The sequence below is a fragment of the Nesoenas mayeri genome (genome assembly GCF_963082525.1).
Source record: "Nesoenas mayeri genome assembly, chromosome: 4".
NCBI lineage: Eukaryota > Metazoa > Chordata > Aves > Columbiformes > Columbidae > Nesoenas > Nesoenas mayeri.
The window spans coordinates 9,040,156-9,056,731 of record NC_137540.1 but is presented as its reverse complement, the minus strand read 5'-3'; the positions used below and the strand labels follow the sequence as shown (position 1 = coordinate 9,056,731).

The window sequence follows — 16,576 nt, the reverse complement described above, 5'->3', positions numbered from 1 at the left end:
ACTGAATTCACTTCCAATTTCTCATGGCCAAGGTGAGTCATGGGGCAGGAGAAATTCCATTCTCCCAGCTATACTATGGGGTTTTTTTCCGTCTTTATTATTTATATCAGGATGACCAAAATCATGAATTAGAGCAAAAATCTGTTACTAGTAATGTTGTTTAACATGTGAATACTATTTCCCACCACGTTATCCGTGATTTTGGAACCCTGATGTCTTTTATTCTTTTGATGAAGCATTTCTGCTTTAGACAAAGGTTCTAGGGGAATAATCATCCTTTTGATCTTCAGGATCATGGTGCTGTTGTCTTTTCAATTAAAACATGTACATAGTACATCAAGAATAAATAACATTCAAAATGAAATGTAGAAAAAAGGCAAGGCATTGCACTTTAAACTGGAAACAAGACAGAAGTCATTCTTTTCCTAAACGGATTTAAGAAATCACTGCATTTGAAAGCAGTTCTTACTAAATGATATACTCTTCAGACTGAATATACATTTGTTTGATTAGCATCTTCATTAAAGGAAATCTTTGGCCTTGTGAACCACTCACTCTCAGTTTCTAATAATGCATTGATTCTGTATACAAAGGGTATCTATGCTGTACCAAGCTTAACAGTCATATTTCCAGTCATATTTCACCACAGTAAAGGGAGGGGAGGGAAGGAGGGTTAAACAGCCTGATTACTTTGGACAGTATCACTTTTTTGCATGCTTGTTATTTCATGAGTTCAATGAAATATATTGCAGCATTAATTACATTTTCATTAAAAATGATACTGTCATTTATCTCTAAATATGAGGCAACAATATGTATCAACAAATGGACAAAACAAAAAATGGAGGTATGAGCATTCATACAAGCAAAATAGCAATAGCGGGATCAATCACTAGGGATGTCAAAGGAAAGTAAATGCTTAGATGAACTGTTTTAAACTGTATTACTTGTTAAATTATACATTAAAATGTATTTAATTGAATAACTGCTTTGGTATTAAATTGGTTTCTGTTACATTTTTAAAATATTGATGTTATTAGCAACAGCAGTTAAAGCTTAGCTCTCTTTCATGCTTATCTTTAGTCTTAACAATCTTTCATACAAACTGCATTATACCATGTTAAAAAAAAAAAAAAAATCTTACTTTTTTCTGAAGTCATATCAACCTGGAAGAGAAAAAAGGGGAAAATTTAAAAGTTCCAATATAATCAGTACATATAAAGTCGCTAGTGAAATACTACAGGTTGAGTCAAATGCACTAGATGTATGGAGACACAGAGAATCATTGACTTAGAGGGAACCAAGAATGTATTTAAAATAGTGGTAAAAGCATGGATTAATTTATATACTGTTGCTAATAAAAGGAAAATGGTTACTTTGCTATAGTTATAGTAAATAGTAGATGCTAAATGTTGCAATGTATTTTCTTTAAATGTAGCTAGTGGTATGGAGGACCCAGACTTTTGCATTACTGGGTATGTTGTTGCATTGTTCTTAATTTTTTTCTTCTTATCTAAAGTCCAATATTGTCATCTGAAGGCACGTGTCCCATCTGGAAGGCAACCAGTATGCTTTGTACAGAGTTTCATTGTACATATTCATTCTGAGATCATGTTTTACATTTTTGCCTTTGTGCTTTGTGATGATGAAAATCAGGTGCAGAGATTTCTATAGACTTCTTACTGCCCAAGGCCAGACTTGATGCTCCTAATAGCTACTGATACCTCCAAATGGAAGCAGTGACAGCCCTCAGGGGCCATCTCCTTGGCTTTTTCAGAGCGTATTTGGGTATAGACTGAAAAAGCTGTATCAAAAAAAAAAAGCAATGGCAGACTATGACAATTCAAGAAGCAAATGCTGGAAGTTGCCTTGTAGTTTGGCTTTTTTTCAGTTCTGCTGGCACAATTGTTTGTCCCCACAAGCAAAAAAATATATTTGTTGTGTAAACTTCGATATGCAAAATTATGCAAAGATAGAATTAGCAGTAAACATTTAATTTCCTGTACAAACTTGTGGTGGTAGGATGATGCTGAGGAATGAAAATCGGCTATGCAGCAGCGTTGATTCAATCTACTATGTTTCTTAAAGCCCTCAAGATAGTTTTTAGTGAGTGTTGAAAAAGTTTTACTTGTTCAGAAGTATTATTTATAAAGATAAATGCAACGTATTATCTCATTTAAGATGCTACTAATTCTTGCTTTTCCATAAACTCAAAATGCATACAAGTAGATCACCTATGTGTTCATATGTGCCTTGCAATCCTTTAGGGTCACATTTTTAAATCTCACACTTAGCAGTGTGTATTACAGATGCAGTATGGTGTGAATTCCTCTAATTCACAGATTGCTCTGCATGGTAACCCAGGATCCCTGGGATACTCTAATTCCCTTTACTTTAAGTTCCTCAAAATCAGTCTGGGATTATGTCAGCACACTAATTAATATTATTAACATAAAAATGAAGTAAACAAAAAAATAATTTTAAATGGACAGTATTCTTAGCTATCTTTTTGTGCTTTAGTTTCTTACATAAAAACATAAGAAGTCATCAATGTTTGGAAAAATAATTTTCCAATATCCTTTACATTGCTTTTCTAGAGCATAGATTTGTTAGAAACAACTTTTGTTGTTATCACCCAATAAGAAATGTTAACTTCTTAATGAATATAGTGGGAATTAGGTTAAAAACTTTAGGCATGTTTTCACTTGCCTCTGCCTATATTTCAGCACTGAAATGGGAGAGGTAAATATTTTTGCAGTGATAATAGGAAGCTGCAATCCATGCAACCAAACTTGCGACCTCTGTTTTGCAGTGCATGGAAAAGAAGTCCATCGCTGGGGAGAAGGCTGTTCTCACTGGCCTGGCACTCTTACTTGTTTCCAACAGCTGAACATCATCAAAATGTGGGGGTGCTTTTCTAATGTTACTCATTCATGTAGAGGTCAGACCTTCAGAAACATCTACAACTGCCAGACTGGGAATGTAAGGGGAGTTGGCCACATTTTTCCACTAAGATGCAATTCAGTTTATGCTAAAGATGAAAACTTTACACCTTTAACTTCGGGTAAACTCTCTTGTAACTTCTGGATTAACACTGATTCTGTACTGGATGTTATTATCCAACCCAGAAATCTGTAAGAGCCAGTCCACTGGGTGTAAAAATGGACAAGATTTTCAGCCCTTTCAGATAGACAGGTAGTGCTTTCAGCTGCAATCTGGTCACTGACTCCTCACAGCAGCCGGGAACTCGCTGATAGGAGGTAATTGTTGGATTTAAGTCTGTTTCTCTGCCTCCATAACCCCCACCCATCACCACTAACTAGAGGAAGCGTATTCAGACTGTGCTTAGGGGTCAAGAGAAGTACACTATGCCAATGAGCCACTGGCCCTGCATAGTAATTTTGAAGATGCAGGATGGTTCTCAGAATCAGAAAAATCAATCCCATTTCCCCATTTTTTGTTCTGCAGAGAACACAAATTAAAGAAAGGCACTTGTATGGCTTATTCTTGGGAAAAAATAATTTTAAAATTATTAAGAAACTATTTTGAAAACAAGATGAACTATTATATACCTCCAAAATCAGTGCACCTCAATCAGCAAAACTTTAGCGTAGGGCAAGTTAAACTCAGTAAATCCCAAAAGTGAGCCTGTGCAAGATCCTTTTATATACGCTCCTCTCCATCGTTTTAGCAGCACTGAGCTAATGATTCATCTGCCTGTTTGACTGCAGACTTGATCTTCCAAGCTATATCTGTTAGTTGTATTTTAGTAGTGTGCATAAGCAATAACATGCTGTTAGAGCAACATTACCTCTTCTTCTTGTTCTTGATCTGATTCTGATTCCTTTCAGTTCCAAAATGCCATGCAAAAAGAGAAAGGGAAAACAGAGCAGGCAAAATGCAATTTTTTTTTCAGAATAGTGTAGGAAAAACTATTTTCTGACAACATTTAACAGAAAATAAGAAAATGCAGTAAGTTTCTGCAGTTGATTTCTTATTTCAAAAAGCAGCAAAACTCTAAACTGTCTGTTTAAAACACAAAAGGCTACAGGATCAAGCAAAGTTGCTCCTGGGTGTTAGAATTTTAGTGATCTTTAATTGTACCAAAACTTAAAATGTATACATGCTTTTTCACCCGTAAGTAAGCACGAATAAATACTTTCTTAATTAAAGTTACTCATTTAAAGTGAAAATATGTTGAGATGTGTTATTTTTAAATTATACAAAAACCCTGCAATAAAAAAATAGATGCTAAAAATGCTGAGACAAATTGAACACCACAGGCAAGATTTTGGTCAAACAGACTAATACATTACTAAAAGGTATGCAGCTCCTAATCTGACAAGGAGAATAAAACATCCTCATCATCATAGAATAGCAATAACTTGACTCTTCACAGGGAAACAAGTGCTTCGTAATATCTAATCTCACCCAAACAGAAAACAAGTGCAGTCCAATGATTTATGAGAATTTAACTGGTCTCAAGCTTCTTGTTTAAAAATATTAACTTATACGAGACTTTTCCTCTCCTTTTTCTGCCCTTGATATTGGACCATTTTCTTCCCCAGATATATTAATAACTGTTATAAAAATATTCTGAAGAAAGAACATTTACACGCTGTGACATATTCATAGATTCCTGAAAGCATTTATCAGATATAGGAAGAAAAATCAGTGAGAAAAGACAATGCAATATTAAAATCTAGTCCAAGAAAATATTTTTGGTACTGCTGTAAATTTTCTAAATTCTAGAGCTCAAGTCTGTGACATTTTTACAACTATCACCACAAATAAACGATTTGGTTAACTAAAAATGCTATTATTGCAAATTCCATTAACTTTCAAATTGGCAAATGAAAAAAAATGACAAATAGTTTTCAGCCCTTGTGTACTTCATACCTGAAGAACATCATATGATCTACAGACATTTCCCTTAAACTTTGTGAAACAAGAATTAATAGTTACTTCATCTCCAGAGAGGTGTCACAAGACACAGTTAGACAGGTGAGAAGTCTTTGGCAAAATAAAAAATGAACCTAAAGATACTCATTGAGTCCTTGATATGTCTCATCCCTGAAGAGAATCTGGGTAAAATTTCTACACAAAATAAAATTAGCATAGGTCTTGTGCAATATCAAATGAAACCATGGGAGCTATGTAGTGCAAACTGGATTTTCATGTTCCTTCTGTCATGATTTCTCAGTCCTCAGAAAATATTCGATAACATCTTTGAACATTGACACTAAGAGTACCAAACCCAAGAAACTGAAGGCCCTTGGGTGGTATTTTTACTTCTTTAAAATACTTCGCTATGAAGCTTTAAGAATATTTTGCCCTTCTTGTTTCCCGTTTGTATTATAATCCTGATTACTATAGATCAGTATAATTTCACAGTACCTTTGTGTAAACAGGTAAGGTGATGTTTAAATTACATATGGCTTGATGAACGAGGCCTCTTGTAGATTTTGGCTCCTTCATGAATGATAATCGTCCACAGGGTTCTTGAGTGGTATCTCGCACCTGGCAGAGCAAACAAACAGAGGTCTAACCTATTGTTTTGCTATTTTGCTGTATGATCTACTTGTGTCACTCAAAACTATTTAGCAGAAAAAGGCTAGATGAGGGAGGAGAAGTCCATGTAGACAAAAAGAACGTGCTCTCTCTTTTTTTTCCTGCTTGTTTATAAACGTATATATGGATGGATTTGTGTGTCAAAGCCAGAGAAGACACAAGCATGTACACGCTTATACGTTAGAACCTTATTTACAGAAGGCAGTCCTAAGACTGTAATCACCATCACCATTCCAATGTGATTAAGCTTCTATGATAACTTACAGTACCAAATTTTAACTGAAATGGTCCCCAAACTTCACGGTAATAACAGAGACTCATTCTGAATTAGGCGACGAAATGAGCTAGAAATTTCCCCCCCCATACGGCAAGAATACGTATTTATGTTGATGTTAGAAATAACTCCCTGCTGAAAAATATAGTATTAAATATTGTGTTTGTTCATTCGGCTGCTCTTTTGGCTGAGTAGCTGAAAACAGTGAAAGTTACACTTAAAATTTCTTCCCTTGCAAAACATTCTCTCAATTGTATCGATAATCCTGGTCTTAGAACGAAGACATTTTCTGAAACACATTTATCAGCATGACCATTACAATCGACAAGAGGTACTATGGCATGCCATAATTCAAGATTTCGTGCTGAATCTTAGAAAAATTTTGTTTTAGTTTTTGTAAATAATGTCAGGAGGGTTAAATAAGATATCACAGAAGAAATACAACTGAAAGCACTACCTTAGTCTGAACTGATAAAATGATACGATTAGATACATCTGTATTAACTTTACCAGATTGAAAATACTCTAGATGCAAGGATACCCAGTTTTGAAAATACTTTGGAAAATCCATCATGGAGAAAAATATGCAAAGCCAAAGATAGGTGGTGGCATAGATGAAGTTCTAAATTAAAACAAGCCTACAAAGTATTGCTGGAAAGGAGGAAGAGACTTCAGAAGCTGTCTAGCAACATACAACAAAATGGACCCATACTTTTCTTACTGCAGCACCAAGGAAGTTTTGTGTTGCCACTGAAAGAAGGAGATTAGTTGAGGAAGAGTTATATCTGTTCTTACAGTCATATACATATTTACAAGTTACAACAGTCATATTTTAAAAGATTTCTGCCAATTCTACAATGCTTTCTGACACTTTTGGCAGTTTCCGCATTTTTTCCTGCAATATATGAAACCATGATACAGAAAAGCAAACAAGACTAACTCGATCAACTTTTTAGATTATTAGGTAGAGAACATGATTCACGGAGGTCCCATTTTGGTGTCTGGGCACATGCACATATAGCACAACACAGAACACAGGCATACGTGATTATATATTTGAAGAAAAAATTACTACATTTTAGGTAGCCACTTCCATACATCTGGTCATTTTGACTACTCAAGTCAACATTTAACCCATTATCATAAAATAATTTGAAATTGTTCTTCAGTCTGCTAAGTTTATTGCAAATTAAGAATTAGACAGAAATATGAATATAATTCATAGATCATATTATAACATTACCTTAACAAACAGAGGAAGTCTGTTTTCTTTGAAGGCAAAAAAACTGAATATATGGTGTTGCCCACTCTTTGTTAGTGGCACCAAATTGCCAAAGCAGTCAACATAGATGGGTTTTCCTTCTAATACCTATTGGAAATGAAAAAGAAGCAAAGCAGCAATTAATCACAGTGAGGTGGTTAGGACTTCTTCTCAAGCATAATTCTACAGTCATTTTGATCAATTTCTTAAACTGTTAGGACTTGTCAGCATTTACAAGGCTTGTTATGTCCAGTTACCTAAAATCTGTGGAAACATTTCAGATTATTAAATTCCATTTGTAATATATTGTTAATTCAATAACAATAGCATGACATTATAAATGACAAAATGAGTATTCAGTGTCATGACTCTGGGCACATTCTCAATCTATATAACCTATATAATTTGTATTTTTTATTGGCTCTAATTTTAGCATACTTTGCTAACCTGGGCTCATGATGACAGTTAAAGAAACATCTTCTTGAGCAATCAAATCAAAAGTCCTAGTTTTGACTGGCAGGATAATAAACCAGTCTGGGAATATCATGAAGTTGCAGAGGACCTTTTTACCAATGCAACAACTTTCTAAATTAGATCACCCATGCATTTAATCTACTTGCAACAATCTGCTGCAGCAGGCAAAAACAGTGTAGATCAGTAGATTGTATTCAGCTTGATTTATAAAGGCCTAGGGCTTTTGAAAGTCAAGCCTTAGGTAAATGCCCCTCTGAAATGCCTATGTAATGATACTACCTACATCCTTGGATTGCTATTGTTATGGCCCCTCTCAGCTTACCAATTCTGGAGATGTTACCTTCAAACCGCCAATATATTAACATTTCATCCTTACCTTCCAGAAATTCAGCCTTGGCATTCCATTTTATCAGCCCATATCTTATCTAACTGCTCTGCACAAGAAATGCCTGTCAGAGCTTCAGGAGCAGTGAGCATAAATTTTGTTTTTAAAGGTGGGTTTCTCACCCAAAGAGACCATACTAGGCAGACAAATACACCGTGCATGTAGTTTAAAACACTTGCAATTTGTCATCCCTTATGAGGAAGCTGACAGAGCCAGAAAAACTGCATTTAGCAGGCAGTTTGCTGGATTCCACATGGGAAAGCTTTTGTTTGTTTAGCAATGTGATTTTTTTTGGTTGGTTGGTTGGGTTGTTTTTTGGTTTTGGTGGAGCAGAATATTAATCAAACTTGCTAGTTTAACTCCTTGGTATGCAAAAATGCCGAGAAAGCATGACTACTGTTGACTGCCTTGTTGGTCAGTGATGAAGCTGAGGTTCACTTGCCCTTTTTGGCCATGGCTATCTCCCCTTTTCTCACAATACCCACTTCGTATCAGGCCGAGGAACATAACAGTTCAAAACACAATACCCTCAAAACTCTTCTTTACTCAGACATTACTCTAAGAGTAAAAGTCAGTAACTAAAAAATTCAAGGTGCCTCCTGGCAGTTTGCTACAGAGCTGATTAAAAAAAGGAACCACTGTGGACCACCACAGAAATTACTACATTACTATGAGGTACCTGTATTGAATTTAGGGCTAGCCTGCATCCATAGAACTTTGTTTTAGGCTGAGGAAAAAGCCCATTTACAACACCTATCTGTTATCTTTCAGCTCACTGACTTAAGTCTTTGGTCTTGTTGTGCACCAGAAAACCCCATCAAGTTATGCAAAATTCTTACAAATTATTGCATTTTGTTTAATAAAAGCCATGCAAAACATCTCCTGCTTGCATAACTATCCCATCTCAAATAGATTTCATGATACTTAGTTGGCAATTGCTGCTCCAGTTCTCAATCTGAATGAAGAAATGCTGACTCTGACACCGGACAAAAGGAGAACAAGGAACCTGAAACTGCTGGAGTAAAATGGTAACTCCCAACTTCATTTTGTTACCTGATTTCCTAGCATAAAATCAGTGTGGTTTCTAAGTACAAGTGTTTAACAGGTCTTTTGGGAAACCCAGTTTCAAGTTTAGGAAACCAAATTCTTTCAGTTCAGTTTTATCTTATAGGTTCTTCTAAGCCTTGTCCCATAACAGAGAGCTCAGATTGAACCAGCCCACAGTGGTGTGTGTTTACTATCTCCTTAAACACAGCTTAAGGTTCCCGAGACCTACTTTTTTAATTGCTGAGGACTTTATCATGATGCTGCATCTTGACAGTATTTATTTATTGGCACTCTTATCTTTCAGTACTTGTGGCAGGCAGAAGGCAGAAAATATTAGCTTAAAATCAGACATGAGAAAGAAGGATTAAAGTGTACAATACCTCTACATCTCTGCTTCTGGCAACTTCGGAAAAGTTTTCTTGTTGTTCTAGAGTTTTATCCACCTTGTCATCTGTCATGCAAAAACATCTTAACCGTGCTTCAATGGGATCATGTGATTTGGCAAACACGACAAATTTGGCCATGTAGGGGACACAGATAATCTCTCTGTACACTTGGGAAGCAAAAGTAACAGATTCTTGTGTCTGTCGACAGTCTATCAACCAAAATCTGTAAAAGAAGATGAAGAGTTGTGTAATCAGCACAAAAAGATTTAAGCAAGGAAATATTTTTAGTTTTCTTTCCATCTTGGCAGCATGAGCTGGTAACCAGACTAACTGTATATGACAAGTCAGAATAAAATAAAAAGAATAGTTACCATTTGGTAAGAATATTCTAAGAATGCTCATGGTACCCTCCGTGTATTAGGAGCATAAAGCAAAATCAACAGGGAAAGCATTTGGATCAGAACTTAACTCTCCTAAATAGTAGATGCAAATCCTTCACAGAGTCTCCTGCTGCACCAATTCCAGGCCATTTTTTACCTTTCTGATAAGATCTGACTCAACTAGAAGCTTTTTTGCTTCCAGGTACATGACTGGCTTTTAAAGAAGTTCACTTGTCCTGTGGCAGCCTCATACACCTCCTCTGAAAATTTAAATATATGAAACTTTTCATCTTTCTGTGTTTATGAAATACATGTATTACATTTATAAGATTTTTAATAATATTTAAACAATTATCAATGGCTTACCAAAATCAAGAAATTCTGGAAATTCATCATAGTGTCAAAAAAATGGTTTTTCTTCTATTCAAAAGCTGGCTTTGGCCTAAACGTTGAGTTCATCTGAATTGATTCCTTATAGTGAGAATATATGTGATCAAATGTTTCCTGCCTTTTACCAATTAAAAAAATCTCTTCTAGAATAAGCTCAGTTGTGAACTTACCAGCTTTCTTCTAGAGCCACCCAAAAAGTCTCTGAATTTTTTCTTGTTTGTCACATATCATTATTTGATTGCTATGCAGACTATTAGTAAAGAAGGGTGTACTGGAAGTGTACAGTTCAGATTTCCCCTTAAATGTGACTCTGCAATATGTGCCTTTCATCTAGAGAAATACAGGTGCTTTTAGACAGCTGGTTGCTGCTAAACGTATGATGACGCAGAAGAGTAATGACCCATAAAAATCTTACTAAAATGGCTTGTATCTAGTCATATGCCGATCCTGTCATATATCTTCCAGATTATGACTAAATTGTGAGACTACAGAGTGGGAAATTTCATCATGTTTTCTTTAGTTCCCTGAAATCTTCTTAGGTATTGTAGAATTTCCCATTTGTTAAGTGCTGGAGACATCAGCGTACTGCACTTAGATGTTTGTGAATCCCGTACAAACTCCTGACATGACGGGGATGCTGTGAAAGTTTCCTGAATTTTACTGGGGAGGAACAGGAGACTGAAATGGCTTTTGTCATGTGTTGCTAATCCTTTGGTCTGCTCTAGGACCTGCATCTCTAATAGGTGAAATATAAAGCTTCCTTGCTCAAAACATTTGTTTTTCTTCTACAATCTAGCCTAAAGGTTAGTGGCACATTCCTTACATACCACATCAAAAACTGAGGGTCTTTAGGTGAATGTAAATTATTGTGTCCACCGTGTAACACTGCATGCAAAATCAGAAATTATTCTTATGCGAGTTCAGTCAAAGACTTTTAACTTTGATATTTGCGGTAAGTTTTTGTTATGCATATTGAAGAATAGTGATAAATATAATTCTACATTTGAGCCATATTATATTTTGAAGATCCTGAAAGCAGATGTGTTCACATCTGATTCCTGCTACCCTTGCCTCACAGCAGCTTTGATCACCACTGATGCTCTTATCATGGTTTCTTACATGCCATTTTACTGACAGCATCTTCCTAATATACAATGCTGAATCTCCTGCTCCAGTGGTTCCCAGTCTAACACGTGTACCACAAGTCAAACATAAACACATTCAAAGCAACAGGCAAATACTATGGGAATAAATTACTTCCTCTGCATGGTGCAAAGCCAGGAGCTGCCGCTGCTTTCTCATTCAGATAGCGCCATGCCAGAGAAATACTTGAGGATTCCAGAGTAAGGTCACAATTTGTCTCATTTCACTAACACAGTTACTATAACAGCTGTCTGTTACAAATTATTACTAGTACATGTTACTTGGAACAAACTACCTCAAAAGTTATCAAACATACACAGTTACTTAAGACATGTCTAGAACTTCAGCTTCCAGAACAGTCCCCTTGTGTCAAAAATGACTCTCCTCTTCACTGGAAACTACAGGTTCTTTACCACTTCTTTAGGCCATTCAGGCCAGGACAACATTCCCCAATAATAAAAAATCTACAGAATTTCCTTATACCTTTGTCAAGACAACTGAATTGCTCTTGTACAAAGATTACATCTTTCACTTAAAATAATTCTACTCCCAAAACATAAGAGCAGAAACGCGTCAAGCATTTTACAAGGAGTAACGTGTATTGCCTTCTTTCTCAGAAATCACTTCAGTGAGTTTCTCTGTGGAGCTGATGCCATTTCTTTTGAATCAAATTCAGTGTGTGGGTGAAAAGCATGCTTGAGTTTGACACCTGTAGTATGGAGACAGACGTCATGAGAGGTCAAAAACACCTCAAAAGCTGATATAATCTACAGGGGGCTTATTACTTACTGTAGAATACGTGGTGTTATAACCCACATAGTACACATTTCAAGTGTGATTTCTCTGGTCTTACTCATCTGCAGTTGAATAATAGTGAATTTCACGCTCTGCTTATCTTCAGAACATTTAACACTGGTTAAAAAACATGCTGATGACATTTGAAAAAGAGAAAGCATGTTTGGTACATAAAGGCTCTGCATACTGATACTTTACTTTTCATGTGTGGGAGAATTATGCTATGATGGACTCAAACTGGAGAGGGTATATGCTCTGAGAAACCACCATCTGCTCAAATTATTTGCTGTCATACACCAGGGACAAAAAAGCCCAAACAGATACTAAAGTATTTTAGAAGCTGCAGCTCAGGAAATGGAAAACAGCTATGCCTGAAAGTATTTTAGACAAACGTATCTCTTTCCCAAGCTCATTTTGGACAGAATCAGTCCTATGAATGGGAAAACTGTTTTCCATCGTTAATGATTTAATTAGACATAACAAGTTATTGTGAATAGCAAAGAGTCAGGAATCAGCTGGTTCTCAGCAGGGCTCTAAGGTAAAAGAGCTGATGCACTTTTAGACCAAGGGGAAATAAGGTAATTAATCATCTGACTGTGAATATATGAAAAATCCAAATTGTCATTTTCTAACTTTAACTGCAGAGAAAATCAAGTTTGGGTTAGCGTAGTCTGCTGAACATTCATTTAGATTAAAAAGAAAAGGTGGAACCCATTAAAATCTCTACATGGGACCCAGCCTATATCCCAAAACATTAGCAATAGTAATCAATTTTAATCTCATCATTGGGATTCGGTAATATCCACTACTAATATTGATTGTAGTTGTTCCATAAACTGTCACCCTCATCCTGGCTGTATTTCATGCTTAGCCCTGCTGCTTCACAATTTTAGGGACTTTGACCTCTCAAACTTTGCATCTAGTCTCCACATCTGGCTCTTCAATTAATCTTTAATTTATCCCTTTAAACAGAACACTGAGGATGGCAGAGGAGAGCTAAAACACTTCCAGATCTCCCTCTTGTGGTCACTGCTATTAAAGAAAAATGTTTAGCTGGAACTGAAAAGAAGTTCAAGAAATGTATATAAGCAAAGTATCCAACTTAATAGGAAGAAAGCCATTTCTGAACTGAGGAAGTATAGAAAAATAATATCTTATTTCTCCTAAAGTTATACTGTAGATTGGACTGCAAGAGCTGAACTAATTTTAACACTGAATAAGTTATTTCATTAAATAGCAAACCTAATCTAATAGTAATATCTCCTCCGGACACTAAATATTTGCACTGAAGGAAATTCATCGATTTTCACAGGCCTAGTCACACTTCTAAAGTTATCCGAGTTTTTTGGTAGCTTTTTGCAAATCTACACGCCCTAAATTTAAAACTTTCCAGGTCATGGACTGCATAACCTGTTACAGACAAGGAGATGTTTCAGCATTTCTGTGATACAAATCATGGACAGTATGCAAACTAAAATCCATCCATATAAACACACACACATATATATATGTGTTATTTCAATACAAAATTCTGTTTTCAGAAAGACAGCAGTTGAATCTCATCACAAGAAAAGATGGTTGGAAGAAACTTTTCTAGATCACGGTTTGTTACACCTACAGGCCTTTCTGCCTGATTTCTTCATTTGTTGGATATTCTGGTAGTAACATCTTTTATAAGATGTACAATGACCTACCCAAATAAGGGATTTCTGTTACAATGGCAGTTTTCACATTTCTGCTTCTAGGGGAGAAGGAGTATTCAAAATTGAATCAGATTTTTCTTCTAACCACCTAAAAATTTAACTGTCCTTCAGATTACTATTTCAGAAAAATTAGTGTGTCATTTCTTCATTTCTGGGTTCATAGCAGGTGCTGACTGTAAGGGACTAATGGCTGAGGTAAAAATAACAGGAATATCTATTTCTTTCAGCATCTGGTAAGGACTGTAGTACTTAGAGCTCTCGTACATATCTGTCTACGCTAGGAGGTTCAGGGCTTCCACAACACCTGGCCAATTGGTTCACAGCACAGACAAAATATCTATGCTCCTTCTACTACGTAAACTAAAATAGTTTAAAGGAAATATTTGTTGAAAAAAAGACATGCACTTGAAAGTAACACTAAAATTCATGTCCTGTTGCACAGATACCTGGCAGACACGTTTGTTGTGAAGGAAACACATTCATTAACGAATGTCAGCGGGGTTGTTCCAGTGATGTCTTCCCATTGGGCAGGGGTGGTTCCTCCTGAAATGATAAAGATTTAAAACAAAAATTAAACCCAAGCAAGTCTCCAGTTTCCTTGCTTATAAGAAATATTTTATATTCTTACATAGTTTTCAATCACTATAAAACCAGTAATAATCCCAGACATGCCTTCTCCTTAGGTCCACATTATTTCACTAATGCTAATAGGATTGAATGGGTTTCCCCTGAGAAAACAAAGTGCCCAAATACAAATGATATTCAAATTATGAGTCCTGTATTATGGCACCAGAAATATTAAGAGGCTGGAATTTTAGGGGGAGTGATGTAATTTATTACAACCTACTTTTGTTTGTTCTAGACTATTCACATACGTGAGGCAAAATTAGTCCAAATATATAGGACAGTTAAATACTGTTACACTTGGGAAACAACAATAATGTTAGTAATAGTGGCAACTAGAATTTATGATTTCTAGACTCTACTTTTTTTTTCTTTCATATCCATCTATTACATGTTTGAGCCCCTTCTGTTATGGATGCTGCCAGCTTCCCGTGTGGCCCATGCAGCTGAAGTCCCTGCCTCACCTTTTGGTGAAAAATACCCAGTTGGTTTCCAGTTACCTTAAAATCACACTGCGCTTACAGAAAACAGAAATAGAAGTGTTTTTAAGAGCAGTTACAAATGTTTGTAAAACAACTATGAAGACCTAAAGGAAAAGTCAGGCATAACCAAGGCTAAATCAGAATGGGAGTCTGTCCCTCCTCGCATATACAGCTGACTTCTTATATCCATTTGAGCACACGGAACAGCCTTTATGCAAACCTTAAACCAAGTAGCACCTGTAAAGGAAACACCTCCGTTCTCCTTTTAGTGAGGCATTCTTGTCCAGTTTTCCAGAGGATCCTTGCAGATTTACTGTCCCTCCAAGAAGCCTACTTAAATTCCTCTTTATAGAGGAGACAATTCTTCTGTATTTAAATAAGCATTGTTTTGTTTTCTTCGAAATGCAAATACTTGTTTGCTGACCAGAAGCTGTTTCTGTTATTTCATCAGCTAACTAACACTTTTCAGCAAGAAATTATAAGGTCATCTGTCCTCTGGAATGACCCATCAGCACATCTTACATTGGGTTGGTATTTGAAATCGCTTTGAAAATTAAGATGCTAACTTCTAAAGAGAATAAAGGCATGGAGCTCTTTTCTACCTCCTAAGTGACACTGAATGAGAGGCTAATAACTTTGGAGTTACAGGCAGTAGAAACAACACCACAATAAACCCACCACAACAAAACAAAACACACCACACAAAACAAACAAATCCAGCCCCAAAGTCTATGATTATATTACACACCTCTTGTTAGTCCAAACAACAAATGTTGTTTCTGCTATAAATCGTTTAGAAAGTAGTTTATTTCCATGGCCTCTCATCCCAGTCATGTTTTCACCAAGATTTCCATATATATTGTCAGTTCAACATATTCAGCCCATGATGAATGACAATTTTAAGGTGCACACAAAAAGCTCTAGCATTTGCATCCTACCTGTTATGCTGCATAGTAATCTTAAAGTGGGTGTGTCGCCTCCATAACCATTCATGATCCCATCACTGGAGGCCTTGGGGACAGGAATCGTCATCGTGATGGGTTTATGGAACTTCCTTCTCCTGGGCTCCAGTGTGACTATAGGACTGAAGGTAGCCTTGTTGCCTAAAATCTTCTTTATGAGTTCAGTATGCATAGGTTGAGCCTTTCCAAAAGACAATAATAGAATAGTTACTTGAAAACAGTTTAATGAGTATATAAAGAACTGGGTCTGTACATTGCCATGAAACCCTTCAGGTTTTACACTAAATGGCACAATTTCCCATGAAAATCTGCAGACAGAACTGCCTGCCAGTAAGAAGGGGAGATCTCCCTTTTTCAACATTCCCATACCCTCCTCCTCATCCCATCCATTTTCCTGGTTCTTGTCAGAGCCTTTACAGCATTAACTTAATTCATTTAACCAGCAGCAAAATTCCCTTGTCTTTTTGTTGTTGTTATTGTTCTTTTGGCACAAGTTCTGAACTATTTTAGTAAGATATTCAGCTGTTCTCGGGGGATTTCAACAAGCACAGTCTCCTGGCAAAGGTAAGTTGTGGATGCAGCAGGAGATGGGGATGGAGGTGGGGGGAAGGCTTCCCCCTCTTTCAGTAGTGAACTCTTAGGCTGGTTTACTTCATGCTGAGAATCTGTACATTTGAGCTAGTAATTACAGTAGTTTGT

The 16,576-nt window shown here is 36.3% G+C and overlaps 1 protein-coding gene across 1 annotated transcript in view; it reads right to left on the bottom strand.

Annotated features, from left to right (window-relative positions):
• The window catches only part of ANK2 (ankyrin 2), a gene marked incomplete at both ends in the record, with an annotated part of 244,068 nt that overhangs the window by 25,067 nt on the left and 202,425 nt on the right, over positions 1 to 16,576 (bottom strand). Inside the window, 7 exons of the mRNA XM_080343437.1 lie at positions 1,145 to 1,166; positions 3,812 to 3,844; positions 5,398 to 5,520; positions 7,089 to 7,214; positions 9,393 to 9,621; positions 14,256 to 14,352; positions 15,854 to 16,058. Of these exons, the coding sequence (XP_080199563.1) occupies positions 1,145 to 1,166; positions 3,812 to 3,844; positions 5,398 to 5,520; positions 7,089 to 7,214; positions 9,393 to 9,621; positions 14,256 to 14,352; positions 15,854 to 16,058 (835 nt within the window). The remainder of the gene's footprint in view (positions 1 to 1,144; positions 1,167 to 3,811; positions 3,845 to 5,397; positions 5,521 to 7,088; positions 7,215 to 9,392; positions 9,622 to 14,255; positions 14,353 to 15,853; positions 16,059 to 16,576) is intronic.